We start from the raw sequence: 14,895 nt of genomic DNA on the forward strand, positions 1-14,895 counted from the left end.
ACAAGATAGAGGGAGGCGTAAGCAACCCGGGGTTATGTAGAGGTTAACCAGCAGGCTCCTGCAGTGTGAGCTGCCTCGGCTCCCCGTATGCTGCTAAATCATGAAGGGGAGAGGAGGAGAGGGAGACCATGACACACCTATGGAGGTGAAGGTCAGTGGGAGGGCAAACAGAGGATATTTAGACAATTCCATCTACCCTTCAGTTTCATCTGGTTAGGGGAGTCTTCACTTCCTGTCATAAACTTCTGCATGATGTTGTGAGGAGCTCTTGCTTCCACCCCAGAGATAGCTGCATTTCAGTGATCTTTATTTCCCCAGGGTCTGAACCTAAAAGGTTCCTAGATCTTATTGATTTCAACGCCTATCGACTTCAGCATGAGCTTAAGGCATTTGCTGAGCACCTCCCAGGGGAAGCTCAGCATCTGGCAAGATCCGGCCCAAAGCACCTGGGGAAACTGCTGTATTGATGTGAGATACTATGAATACTACAGAAAATACATCAGAACAGCTGAAATCAGAGCTAATGCAGCTAGAAAGCCACCTGGAGCGCAGAAAGTGCAGCGTCTTTAAAAAGCCACATCAGTCCAGGCCAAAACTTTTGAATATAACAGACAAAGAGACAAAAAAATGGAGGCTCCGTGTAGACTCTTAGAAATAAGGTGCATTGTAGCTAGATATTGTTTTAATTCACAGAGCTCTACAATATCATTTGTCAGCCACCCTGTGGTAACGGGGAACTCTTCCAGCCGGCTTCCTTTTACAGGCACCAAAACACTCCGCTGCCTGAGTACAACACCTTCCAACGCACCTAGTGGCATGTTGTGCCAAAGTTAATCTTACATCCTAGCGGGAGAACAATTATTCATGGTCCAGCAGCTTCTGATGCGTGTTCTGTTTCACACTTGCGTTCTTACTCACAGACATTTATCTACTCAGTATTCAGTCAACAGAACTTGTCTTAATATATAAGGAATTAACCGGATTAAGCTCTACACAGGGCCCTGTGTTATTAGAAAAGTATGTTTCTGGAAGTAAAATGGTACATCACCACTATGTAATTCACTCGCTAGTCAGTAGAACATGGAAACCTGGCGTCAAATACAATTTAAGTTCTCTAAGAGGAACAATGATCTAGTGGTTAAGGTGATGGGTAGGACTCAGAAGATCTGGGTTCAAGTTTTAGTTAAGAACTAAGAACAGCCATGGTGGGTCGGACCAAAGGTCCATCTACCCACTATCCTGTCTTCTGACAGTGGCCAATGCCAGATGCCCCAGAGGCAATGAACAGAACAGGTCATCACCAAGTGATCCATCCCCTGTCACCCATTCCCAGCTTCTGGCAAACAGAGGCGAGGGACACCATCCCTGCCCATCCTGGCTAATAGCCATTGATGGACCTATCCTCCATGAATTTATCTAGCTCTTTTTTGAGCCCTCCCTTATGATCTTGGGCAAGTCACCCCATCTCTCTGCCTCAGATCCCCAAACATAAATTGGGGATAGTAGTTCTGCAATTTAGACTGTAAGCGCTTTCAATCATGGATCATCTCTTCCTATTTATATGTACAGCACCTAGCACAACAATCTTAGTTAGTGCCTCTACCTCCTACTGCAATAGAAATAATAATAAATTAAGTTACTGTGAGTTTTTCATCTTCTTCACTCAAGCCCTAGTGATCCCTTACTTGCATCACAAAAGCACTGTGCTATTGGACCCCACTCAGCCTAACTGGCAGGTGTTACTCCAAACCAAGCTCAGGATCAGAACAGTGGGAGGTGCAGTGCATCATGACCGAGGTGCAGGGGCAGAGTTGGATGGGAAATCCAGGAGAAGGGTAGGAGTGCAGTGGAGAGGCAGAGCTGCCTGGGAGCTCAGTACTGGTATAGTAGAAGTGTTTCCCTGGCCAGAGAGAAGGTCAACAGAGCAGAACTGTTGAGGTACCTGCACTTGGTGGAAGTGTCACAGGTCAAGAGAGAGGACAGTTGGCACATGCAGTGAGGTCCTTCAGGGTGCTCTGAAGGTCAAGATGGAGGCATGCTGGCATATCTGTGAAGGGTTGGACAGCCTCCGCTGTGCCTGATCTCAGCTGGTGCTACTTCATTGCACGAGCGCTAAAATTTAACATACGACACTGTGACACCCTGGCACCCCAATATCATGTAATCAGGATATGTTTTGTACAAAGTATGTCTTGTGAGGTATCATTCTAAAAGTCCTGATCTGCTAGACAGTAATATCTCGTGGGATTGTAGGTGCTATCACTGTCTGTGAAGTTTGGCTAGGTATGTGCTACTGAAACATATTGTGAGGTTGAAAACACCCACAAGCAGCATTTCAGGTACAACAGTAAAAAGGCCAACCAATGTTAATGGCTTATTGAGGAGATGCACACAAGCACAAGGATTACCCCAGGAACTGCGTACAACAGAAACCTCTCAGAGAGAGCACTACACAGTGGAAACTGTTGGACCCAGGTCACAGCAACAGAGCTTTCCAGCAACTGGGAAGAAGATATACAAGAGGGACAATGACATGATGGTACCTGACTCTCCCTCCAACTACACACCTGGAAACACCTGAAGGGCAAGGACAGAACTGTGGGAAGTGATGGTCTCAGGCGAGAAGGATTTTTAGCCTGTTTATGAAAACCTGGGAAATCCAAAGCAACTTGTGCCTTAAGAATCTGCCAGCCTGTTTATCACTCAGAGTGAGAATTTGCTAATTCATATCCTACTTATTTAGTTTGTTACGCTCAGTTTGTGGGTTTGTTTATTTACTAAGGTCATCTGCTTTATTCTGTTTGCTATCACTTATAACCACTTACAATCTATCTTTTGTAGTTAATACACTTGTTGTTGTTTTCTCTAAAACCAGTTTGTGGAATTCATAACTGGGGGGGGGGGGCAATCGCTGTGCATATCTTCCTCCACATTGAGGGAGGGGGAGAATTTGATGAGCTTACACTGTACAGTTCTCTGTGCAACGCAAGACAGTGTAATGTGGGGTTTACACTCCAGAGGGGAGTGCGTTCCTTAGCATCTGGGAGGTGCCTTAGCTGAATCTTCCCATGCAGAGCTGTGTGAAGCTGCAGCTGGGTGTGTCCCTACCGGTGTGTGTGCTGGTGAAAGAGCAGGCTTGGGGAGCTTGGCAATTTATCACAGCACCAGAGTGTGAAAGGGAGCCCAGGCTGGTGGATCAGGCAGGCTCAGTGGTACCCCAGTTCCAAGTGGCACCCCAGGGGGAACCCGTCACAACACATTTAAAAATACCAGGCAGAGGCTTTATAAACTTCAGATTATTCACAGCCTTCAGTCCTGTCAAACCTCTGGAATACAACACCACACTTACAATTAGTAACACAATGGGGCATCTTACTAATACATGTGGCATGACAACCCTTCACGACAGCTCCAAGGAAAGGAGCTGTCAGCGGTGCGCGCCTGAGCTGGCTCTGGAGATGACAATTTAACATGACGCACTGCACTAATCTAGATTAGGCGGATGAAATATTCATGGGTCGTAAGGGAGAGCAATTATTCAAACACGGCTTTTGAGGGGGGAAGCAATATCTAGGCGGGGAGAGGTGGTTGTGAATGATGTGCCCGATTACAGAATCCCCAGGCACATGGACGAACTGTAGCAGTACTAATGACTTTCAAAACCAACTAACAATCCCCTAAAACTCCTCTCACGTTCCCCCAAACAACACATCAACCAGCCAATGCTCCAGCAAACACTTGGGATAAGCCAGACATGAAGGAGAGCTCTGTGTAGCTCGAAAGCTGGTCTCTTGCACTAACAGAAGTTGGTACAATAAATGATATCACTTCACCCGTCTTGCCCCGTCAGGCCGTGAACCATGCCCTGAAACGTCAACCAACACTTGGTCCAGTCTACACTGCAACCAGAGGTGCGACCACAGCCAATGTAGACATAGCTGAGCTAGCTCTGATCTAGCTAGCTCAAATAACTGTGTTAGCCACTTGAGTATATCCCCAGGCGGGCAAGTATATGCAGTATATACCGACTATATTGAGAGTCCCGGGCATGCAAATTTGTACAGCTTATGCTGCCGCAACTTCACTGCTCAAGTACCTGAGCTAGCTACGGTATGTCTATGAGTCCTGCAGGCACATCTCTGATTGCAGTGTAGACCCACCCGTTATGTTGGATCAGCAGAGAAAGGGAATTTCAGAGTCCCCTCTGCTGAGAACCATTCTGGACCCGTGGCCTTCGGCATTGAAATCGAGAAACTGTACCGTTCCCTCTTGGGCAACAACTGCCATGGCAGTATAGGCAGGAGCAAGCCAAAGACTCTAGGGTAAGAGGACTAAATGAAGGGCATCAGCATTAACGAGTTTTAGCCAGCAAACTCCGGCTGTGTCTCTGCTGTTCGCACAGATCCGGAGAGCCAAACGCAAAGCGCCACTTTCAAGAGATCCGGTGTTGTGTGCATCTTGCTTTTCATTGGCTCAGCCAAAATTAGCACAAAATTAAATGCTGTGCGAGGAAGCCTTTTGTTATGCAGACCTGCTCCAGCCAGCAAAGGTGTCACTCTCTGTTTACCTACTGCATCATCACTCAGAAGGAGTGAAAATACCAGCTTTTCCTCTTGTGGTCCCCAAGGAAACAAGTGAAATTTCCTAATTCTGCTCAGGCCCAACGGCAGGATGCACGTTTCCACGGGATGAGCATTAACAAGACTCCTATAGGAGCTTTCTGCTTTTCATTTTTTGTTTCCTCCTTTCAAATTATCTTCACTTTAGAGGGTTTAGAGTGTCAGCACCTTTGGATACCTTAGTTTCCTTAAGTGGAGGACGGACTGGAACAGATCTATCCCTGCAGAAAGTCAAAAGGTTTGGCACCTCCCCGCCCCCCACCTTTCCTGTGCGCTAAAGGCATGTCTAAAAAAAAAACCTCCAAGTTTGAAAGTGGCATTTAATGCTGCTTTTAGATGCCTTAATGTGAGCAACAATAGAACTGGGGTGGGGGGGGAAGAAACACAAAAGGTATCGTGAATTTATTTTGAGCTTCCTTACAATAGAACAACACTCACCGAGCCTGCCTGTCTTGGAAGTGCAATGAAGCATGAAGGTTCGAAATCTACTTCTGAGGCTTAGGAAAGCTCCGGCTACGGAAAAGCTTTTCGCTCCATATGAATGTGTCACCTAATTAGAGAACAGCAAGAGATCAAGGCACTGGAGCCAGCTACAGTATTAATCGCGGCAGGAGATGCTTTGGGCATTGACAGCCAACTCCGCGGTTCATTTATCCTGCCGGGGGATGCTGTATTGCTGGCTTTGGGAACACAAGATACTTCCTGTACAAGAGCAACTTCCCTCCTGAGAAAAGCTTAGCCTGGCCCTTCCCTTTAAATCACTTGGTATAACTACAGCTGGGGGGAACAGTCGGGTCCCAGCCGGAGTGTTGAAGCAAAGTGTCACACAAACCATGCAGCCATCCAAAAGGTGTGGGTTGGCAGTAATTGGTTTCAGACAGTCTGCAGATCTGACCAGCTGATATACATCCATGGACTGTACACATCCACACATGCTCGTGCACGTGTGTCGGGCTATGTATCAGAGAAGTGGCTGGAGGGGAACAGGCTTGAAGTCACCAGCACAAAGATACTGCAAGCTGCAGTCATTAAATTTCCCCCTAGATACCGTGACATCAGCTGTCCCATTCTGCTGTTAGGTTGTCTGACATCTCTGGCCAAATGCTCCTGGGAACTGATGTTCCCACGATATTTCACATGGAGCCAAAAAACAGCACCGTGCCGTCCATCTACGTTTATTTAGTTGGGTGCATATTTGATGATGAAAATCCACCCACTGCTAAAATTCAAAAGGGTACAGATCTTGATATTATGCACAATGTAATATGCTGTATACACACACACACACACACTCAGTAACTGATCAGCTGTCTCCAGAAAGTCATTAACTCAGCTGGAATTCTCTGTGTGCATCCTCACTCTGGCTGATTTTTTTCAACAAATGAATTAATCTGTGACAACCATCACAATAGGTTGTTTTTTTTAAGACCCTGGATCCAGTTCATCCCATTGACAGTCGACGGAGTTATGTCAGGGAGGGATTTAGCTCAGTCTCTCGGCTAACATTTCTACACTGGATTCTAGGTGTAACAAATTCCTCCATTGCTTATGGCCCTCGATAAAGCTCTATCAAATTCACTGTAAGAAGCAAAACTTCCATCACAGTTTATCACTGGCTGACAGGCGGCGCTTGCAGCAGTGAGGTCTACTGCTCGAGAGAGGTGGATTATTACCTGCAATGGAGGATATGCTTGGGAGGACTGCAGGCTCGGGGGGAGGGAATTTTGCTAACCACATCACTACCTACCCATAACATGTGGCTCTATCATTCCAGTCCAGGAAGCACTGCTCAAAAGAAAGGTTTCTTATGGCACCATGGCCCCTGATGGACAGGTGCTGTGAGATGGTACAGTACTTATCAGCACAATCTCCACTTGCCTGGCAGGGGCTGTATCGTGTAGCTTGCTGACAAACTGGGTATCCCAGAGGCACCAGCTATTTTCACTATTCAGCAGTAAAGCACTTATCTCCAGTATTATGGGCCAAAGTCTCCAGTCCTTGATTTGGCCCTGTGCAAGCAGAAGGCACAAATGACCTGCTGTTTCAGAGAAGCCCCTTGGGTGTTAATGGACACACATTTTGCGGCTGAGAGGAGTCTGAGTCAGTTCTTTTCCCGTCTTGCCATTATGCTGTTAGATTACTCAGACCGGATGAAAAATGCTTGGTTAAATCCTGAGTCAGGAACATCTTTGTGTTTGTAAAAGCAGAGCTCTAAGATACCGGAGCAGCTTGGCTTTGCCTTTAGGGCCAGAGCACAATTCTGCAAGTCACATGCCTACCCCAAAACCACAAAAGCTGTTTGATGCTCTGATGCATCTGGACTTTGCACATGCACACACACACTCTCTCTCCCTCTCTCCTCCCACCCCGTTCTTTTTGGGCATACTATGCCATGTGTTACCCCTGATACTGGAAGGAAAGGTGTTTGGATTACACGTCTGCTAGGGTGTTTGCTTAGACTGACCAGGAAAAATATTCCATTCGGTTCCGAAACGCTCAGAACGTGCTGACAAATTGGAACATCCCATTTGGGGCCAGAAAAACTTGCCCATGTAACCCTTAATATCTGTTATCTCAGCGGTTAAGGCATCTGCCTGCAATGTGGGAGATGTCGGCTGGAATCCCCACTCTGCAACAAGGACTTGACCTCAGAGTCTCCCCCCTCTCCTTGGTAAGCAGCCTATCTACCAGTGCAACGGTCTCAGGCCTTGGCTACACTTGAGAGTTACAGCGCTGTTGGTGGCTTTATAGCGCTGTAACTCACTCCCCCGTCCATTCTGGCAAGGCACATACAGCACTGTATCTCCGTGGCTACAGCGCTGGCTGTACTCCACCTCCAAGAGAGGAATAAAGAGTATAGCGCTGCTGCTACAGCGCTGGGGTGCCAGTGTGAACAGGGAATAATCTTAGTACGCTGTGACTGACCTCCGGAAGCTTCCCATAATCACTCTCTTTGTTCCCGGCTAAGAGCCTCCCTTAATGGGTCTGATACTTCCTGCCTCCCTGAGGCACCAAGCATCATCTAATGGCCTGCTCCATCCTTATCCACTTGGATTAGTGCTACCCGGGCCCTTAGCAGAGATGGAGGAACCAGCAGGAAGGTGGAGAATCTCTTTCAGCCAGAGGAGAGGGCAGGCAGTGTGCTGAGAGGCACAGGACGGCGGGTCAGAGGGTGCTGCAACCCCTTGGTGAGGACAATGCCTCCCCAGGAGCATATGGCAAGGAAAAGAAGGGAGTCAGCCACTGGTGATGGTTGGGACTGGAGCACGGTCTGAGCGGCAGAGCTCAGACACAGATACTACCTAGCCAGTGGGCCGGAGGTGTTTGGTTCTGGTGGGCTCACAGCACTCAACGCTGGCCTCCCTCTGTTCCCATGGAAATCAACGGTAAAACGGCTATGGACTTCCATGGGAGCAGACAGGTCAGCCGATACTTTAGGAAAAAACTCAGGCTTCGTCTCTAGGAAAGACCTCTATCCTCAAATCCGGCACCCTGCTAGGCAAGGATAGCGTCTGCCAACACAGGCTGGAAGTGGCCTCCCACGGATATTGCATGCGATAATCCTCTCTCTTCTGGAGCTGCCTGTGGGAGTGGTCACATCACCAGCTGTGCAGTGCCTGCTGCACGGAGCAGTCCCTGGCCATCCACAAGTGATCCTGTGGCTGCCTCTACCTCACATCAAAGATTCCTGCCGGGGCACTGACTGATGGTCTCTAAAGAACATTTCTATCAAGAGATGACGCTCGCCTGGCAAAAGGACACTTTCCCCCAGCAGAGGCAGAAGGAGCTGTGCTAAGCTGTTCTTCCGCTACAAATGACCTTCCACGCAACACAGCAGCTACGGAGCGTGGCATTGCTCTGCACTACCACACAATACCTTTGACTTTGTGGGTCCCACTGGAGCTGCTTTCATGCACCACCAAGCGTTTCCTGATCCCAAATGACAGCAGCGCCAATGCCCTTGAGTTCTCAGGTGTCATGATGGAGAGGGGAAGCGTACCCTCAGGCGCGATGCAGGGAAAGCGATGGAGCATTCACGCTGAGAGCCGTGGAGAGTTTCCCAGGCCAGAATACAAGTGCACCTGTATGCAGGATGCACTGTGCTATGATGGGCCAGGTCTTGTCTGAAGGGGAAGGAGCAGATTACTCTGTGCTGCAGCTCTAGATTTGCTCTGCTCTCACTAATCCAGACCGTGATAATTTCTCCCCTCCTTTCCAAAAGCAACCAACTAAACAACCAACCAAAGACCACTTACAGGCAGGCAATGGGCACCCATCTGACCAGTGCAAGCCCCTAATGTAGACACTCTGCAGCAACATAAAGCAGGATGCACATCAGTGTCACTTACTCTGGTATATTTCCTTAATATAATCAGGGCCCCCGCCCCACATTTTGCTGCCTTTGGATTACTAAGCAGGCGTGGACATGGAGGAATCGCAGCCAGTCTCTCCCCAGTAAGATGCACCAGTTCCCATCAATCGCACATTTTAAGGAGCTTGATAATGTTAAGACACATCTCCATCCCCTTGTTTTCCTACTGAGGAGGTGGCCATTACTAGGTTAACCGTGGTGCTTTCCTCCCTTTCAGTTCCACCTCAGTCACGCACTTCCTAAAGAGCCGGTTCAAATAGCTAAAACAATCTTTCTAAAACCCATGGCCTCCTCTCCTGGGAGCAATTTCCCAAGTAGAAGAGATCTCTTTGTGCCACCTTTCTCTGCCTGCTAACCTGCTACCCCTCTTCCTCCTCCTGCAGCTGGAGAAGTGGCGAGCTAACTATCGCAGTTGTGCATGCAAGGTGTAAAGAGCATTTCATTTACCCCTCATCGTTACCCCCATTGCCAGCCCTTCCCAGGTGATCCCAAAGCTCAGGGCAGGCTTTAGGCACCAGCTCAGCAAGCAGGTGCTTGGGGCGGCATGTCCGGCTCTTCAGCAGCAGGTCCCTCTCGGAGGGAAGGACCTGTCGCCGAATTACCGCCGAAGAAGCAGCAGCGCGGTGGAGCTGCCGCCGATCGCGGCTTGCCTTTTTTTTTTTTTTCCTGCCGCTTGGGGCAGCAAAAACCCTGGAGCCGGCCCTGCCAAAGCTTCTGAGGTTGGGAGCCATTGGGGATTTCACTTGGTTTCCCGTTTCAGCGTGTGCTGCTGATCACGGGGATTGTTCAGCTCTTCTAGGCAGTCTCTCCCCCACACCAGCCCTGGGATTTGTCTGAGCAAATTGCCCTAGTCACCTTAAATGAAGTTTTTCGCTATTTTAGTCAATAGGACACCCAGAGCTTGTGTCGTGCACAAGCGCCAAGGCAGTCAGACGCATTAGTCATTTGGATTAGAGGTGAGACTGTAGCCAAAGCCCAGTTCTGACATTGGGGTCAAATGCATGCGCGTGGTTTGGAGCTCGAACCCTGATCTACATTTTGCACCTGGCCTCTGGCTCCATACGGGGCTGGATGAACAACCCAGATCCAAATAACTCCCGGCGTTGGGACTGAGCCAAAATCTGGATCTTGCTTGTTTGTTTTTGTCATTCACGTCTTCAAGCAGAGAGTATTTCATACAGGGCCCCGTGTGCTTATCCTATTGGACTTCAGTGGGTGCTCTGCCTGTGTAAGAAACGTGGTATTAGGGCCCTGGGGAATAACCTGCCACAGGAAACGGTTAGCAGGAATCATTTGAAAAGGGACTCAGGCAAACATATGGAGGAAAACAAACATCTTATGGATGGGGATGTGGGCCCAGACTGTGTTCCTGGCTTCTGCCAGGATGATAAACTTTACAGTGCTTCTCTCCCGCCAAACTGAAGGGATTGTGTAGATCCAAGAAGGACTCAAACAAAAAGAAAACCCCACAAGGGTGAGCTCAACATGTGGATCTGTATGCTATTTGCTGTTTCAGAAATGCATGTGGACATCTTTGCAAACAACTGTGTGTGTGTCGCATACTGGACTGCTGAGGTCATGACTGACCCTCTATGCTCCTTCGAGGTTCTTTATCATTTTTGAATCAGTTCAGTCTCCTTTGCCTGAGGCATGGCTAGTTTATTTCCGCATCTCCACATCTGCTTGGTTATGATCCAGTTTATTTTCTGCAAACACTTGGATGAATCTGTAAACCTCAGCTCTGGAGCCAGATTGCTTCCCAGGCTTTGCTCTCGCTGCTCTTGGAGGATGCAGGAAACTTCACCCGAGAGAGCCCCTGGCCCAGACAATGAGGCAGATTCTGTCTCCCGCTCCAGGCTCATACACTACTAACAGCATATTGGGGTCGCATGGAGCCCCAGCTTGCTTGGGGTGAATTCTCAAGCTCCTGGCTCAAGCACTGGTGGAGGGAGCATGCCAGGGGTGAGTGGAGAGGGGAGGAGACAGGCCCAGAAGATATGGTGCTATAGGGATTTTTGGTTGCACCACAGTCCCTGGACAACCCAGGATGGGAGATATTCCAGCCCCTAGAGCATCCCAGGGCAAAAAGGTGGCATAAAACCTTTGTCCCCTCTTCCACCCGGGCTGCATCTTCTGTGCTGCACCCCCAGGAGCCAATGAATTTAATCTGTCCTGTACAGCGGAGCACAGGAACGGTAGGAGAGAGGCTGGGACCCACAAATTCTCTCGCTGGCTGCTGCTGGTGGTCGTGGTGATGGGTGCACTAAATGTCCTGTGAAATCCTAGGTCTCCATTGCCTTGCCCACACATGGAACTGCAGGGCAGCCACCAAGAATTAGACCCAAGGCTGTGAGTAGCCCCTGACCATCCCTATAGAACTGGGCCCGTCTGGCTAACCCTGCAGGACCCCAGCCAGGCCTCAAGGAACCTCACCATCCCATGGAGCTCCAAGATTGTGTGCCCCACTCCCGTCTCTCTTGTGGCAGTGCAGAGGAGGCTGGAAACCCCATGTAGTTGTCACCCAACAACGAGCACCTTCGAAGGGAGGAGTAGTGTGGGGGGGATGCCACCTGCTGTATGTTTGCCCTGAGCCAGGTCTTCAGCACATGACTCAAAAATGTCTCACGTTGCAGCTGTTCGGGTAGTCATTCCCCACCTTCTGGCCATGGAGGGGGCGGTGAGGAAGGGACAGAGACAGCGGGATAGACGGGGCACAGGAACAGGTAGAGAAAAGAACTGGAAAGGAGGCAGGCAGGAAAAGAACAAGTGGAAAGAAGAGACACACAACTGGGGAAAGGGTGGGAAATGAGAGCCAAGGCGTGGAATATTCCCAGCTAACTGGGGTCCCCAATAAAATGTTCTCACCTCTGAGTGCAAATCTCCTCTCAGAAGCTCCACACTCCCCTGCAAAATCACCACTCCAAGCCCTCGCACCCCTGGAGCCCCAATCCCTGCAGGAAAACTCCACCCGCTGCTCAGCAGCCACCTAATCCGGCCTCTTGGTAACAGATTCAATGACAGCTGAAGGATCAGCACTTCAGTCTTAATTACATTAACCGCCCAGTCCCTGAAAGCTCCCTCGCTTTCCTCAGCTGGCAACGGCTTTGCTCTCCTTCACAGTCAGCTCTCGTCCTTAATTCTCCTGTCGGACAAGTTTCCTCACAGGCTCTGCCTGCATTTCAGCACGAGCCCAAGCTGGCCGAAGGGATCATTTAGCCCCTTTCCTACTTCTTCAGTGAAATCCGTTCAGCACACCCCCGGGGGGGGGGGTCCGTTGAAAGACAAACAAAAGTCTATGAATCGGGAGCATTAAATGAGCTGGGCTTGCAAGGGGTAGGAGAGAGATAATTGAATGGGGGCTCTGTGCCCATCTGGGACATTATTACCATTACAGTGTTAGACCCAGTCTACTTTCCAGTGCACCGGTGGTGTAATTTACCAGCTTACATTCTCAACAGCAGAGGCTCCATTTTACATTGTTACATTAGGGGATTGCCCTGGTGTGAATACATCATTCTGGCACACCAGTGCCAATTTCTCTGGATAGATGGGGCCTCTGAGAAGGTGTCCAAATCAAAGCCCCAACTCCAAAGACTCCTGAACTCTGGGAAAGCCCAGATCTGGATTGGAACTCAGGGGCTTGGTCCCAATTCCAATGGAATATATTATGATGTACCGAGCACCAGCATCGCGTGCTGTGCATAGAGGCTGAAATAGCGTCTGCCTCAAGGAGCTCAATCCTACCAGATGTCACTGTGCAGCAGGAGGGAAAGATTCTAGTCTATATAGATTCTTATACTTCACTACAGCATCTGGGCATCATGCATTAAGCTGTGTGATTGGTAGGGTTTTATTTATAGGATATTTATTTTTTTAACATGTCCACGCTGCTCTGTGTTTTATATCAGAGACAGCCAGTCACAGAAGGGCACCTGGCACTTGGAGTGGCAAGCGGGGAGATTTGTGACGATCCTTAATCCCTGTGGGAGTTTGGCCCAAGGTCTCGAGAAAGCTCCGCCTCCCGCACCGATGAGCGTTACCCTTGTGGGCAAAGGTTCCATTGGGCCAAAGCAGAGCTGTTGACCATGGTCCTCCTCCCTCGACACGGTTTTCACGGTGGTAGAAGGGAGCCAGAATCGAAGCTGCGAGCCCACAGAGGAGGGCACCGCAGCTGCTGTGGTGAGAGACAAGGAAGGTGCCACCAAGAGACATGGGAGAAAAGAGTGACTGTCAAGGAAGAAAGGACGGGAGCTAAGGAGAGCCAGGATGTGCTGGGAGGAGGGAAAGAAGCCAAATATTGAAATCCTGACTCTGTGGAGACAGGTGCCTTATTGCTTCTGAATGCTTGTGGTTCAGCTGCTCCAGATGAAATAGCAACCGAGGCACACAGAGAGCTGTGTGAATACATAAGGGCTTGTTTACAGGAACAGTTGGTTTGCGGCAAGCTGGGGTATAAATCTATCCTGCACTAGCCTGCCACGCACTAAGTGTCTATGTGGACCTTGCTGCTGTGCAGATCAAGGCGCACCATGGAATTTTTAATGCACGTGCCGGCAGGATCCACACAGACCCTGGGTGTGCAGCACACTAGGGATGGGCAGATTGCCATGAACTATGTGTTCATGTAGACAAGCCCTAAGACAAGACAACTCTCTAGCAGGAAAGATGAGGCACCACAGAAGGAGAAAGGCCATGAGCGAAACAAGGCTGGGGACAAATACCAGGAGGTAGCCATGTTAGTCTGTATCCACAAAAACAACAAGGGGTCCAGTGGCACCTTAAAAACTAACAGATTTATTTAGGCATAAGATTTCGTGGGTAAAAAACCCACTTCTTCAGGTGCAAGGCTGGGGAGGCAGGGAAAGGAGATGCTTTGAGAGGCAATCTGATGGAGGAGGGAGAGGTACAAAGGCACAGGGAGGCCCTTCCGAGAGCGGAAACATTGTATGATCAGGTAGGTTTAGCTCTCATAACATGGAAACAAACCACCACTAGAGATATCCTGCTAAAGAAGAGAGACCAAGGCCCACATTGGGGATTGAGGGAGCATTTTCCAGCCCAGTTCCTGGGATATAGACACGACCCCAGACAACGAGAGGCTCTGAGAACTCATCCCCTAACACCATCAAACCAGCAAGACAAAGCGAGGCCTTGTGAGAACGAAGAGATGAAACCAAAACGCAGCAATTAAAATAAATAAAATAACACACTGGTCAGAAGGCTACTCACGACCAAATCAGAGAGCTATCTAGCCACCACAGGCCATGCCTTTGTAACCTCTGGCTCGTCTGCCGCAGTGACCACTGGCTGAGAATGCCACAGCTGGCCCACAAGGCAGCAGTGAGTCTGCTCACTAACACATCATCCCAATACACCAGCTGCCCCATAGACACAGCGCCTAGGTCACTATAGTCATTTTCAAAGCCTTGACTAAAACTGGTCCACGCTACCTCACAGCTGGCCTGGCCTTCCACAACAATGACCTCCCAAGCAGCGTCACTCCGCTGGAAAAAGAAACCTAGACAAACAGGGAAAGACATGCCTCTGCAGAAGAGAGAGAACTTTCACAAGAGCTGGGCCATATATGTGGAACTCTCTACCCCATGACACAAGAATGACCTGCACCCTTTGCTGCACTTGGAACTAGACGCAAGCTTCCATCTTCGACTTAGCTTCCCAGCAATAACCCTCTCAAAGGCCTTGTCCACACTGGGGGGCAGTGTCGAGGTAAGATACGCAACTTCAGCTACGCGAATACCGTAGCTGAAGTATCTTATCCCGACTTACCTCCCGTCCTCATCGCTCGGGATCGACGTCCGCGGCTCCCCCGTCGACTCCGCTACCGCCACTCGCTCCGGTGGAGTTCCGGAGTCAACGGGAGCGCGTTCGGGGATCGATATATCG

The 14,895-nt window shown here is 49.5% G+C and overlaps 1 protein-coding gene across 2 annotated transcripts in view; it reads right to left on the bottom strand.

Moving 5' to 3' along the window:
- Positions 1 to 14,895, bottom strand: part of SARDH (sarcosine dehydrogenase) — an 86,164-nt gene that overhangs the window by 17,235 nt on the left and 54,034 nt on the right. The window contains exon 18 of one of the 2 annotated variants that reach the window (XM_039505952.1): positions 5,058 to 5,169. The exons of the other annotated variant lie outside the window; for it this stretch is intronic. Within the exon in view, the coding sequence (XP_039361886.1) occupies positions 5,058 to 5,169 (112 nt within the window). The remainder of the gene's footprint in view (positions 1 to 5,057; positions 5,170 to 14,895) is intronic. 2 annotated transcript variants of the gene reach the window in all.

This window comes from Mauremys reevesii, linkage group 19, assembly GCF_016161935.1.
Source record: "Mauremys reevesii isolate NIE-2019 linkage group 19, ASM1616193v1, whole genome shotgun sequence".
NCBI classification, from domain to species: Eukaryota; Metazoa; Chordata; order Testudines; family Geoemydidae; genus Mauremys; species Mauremys reevesii.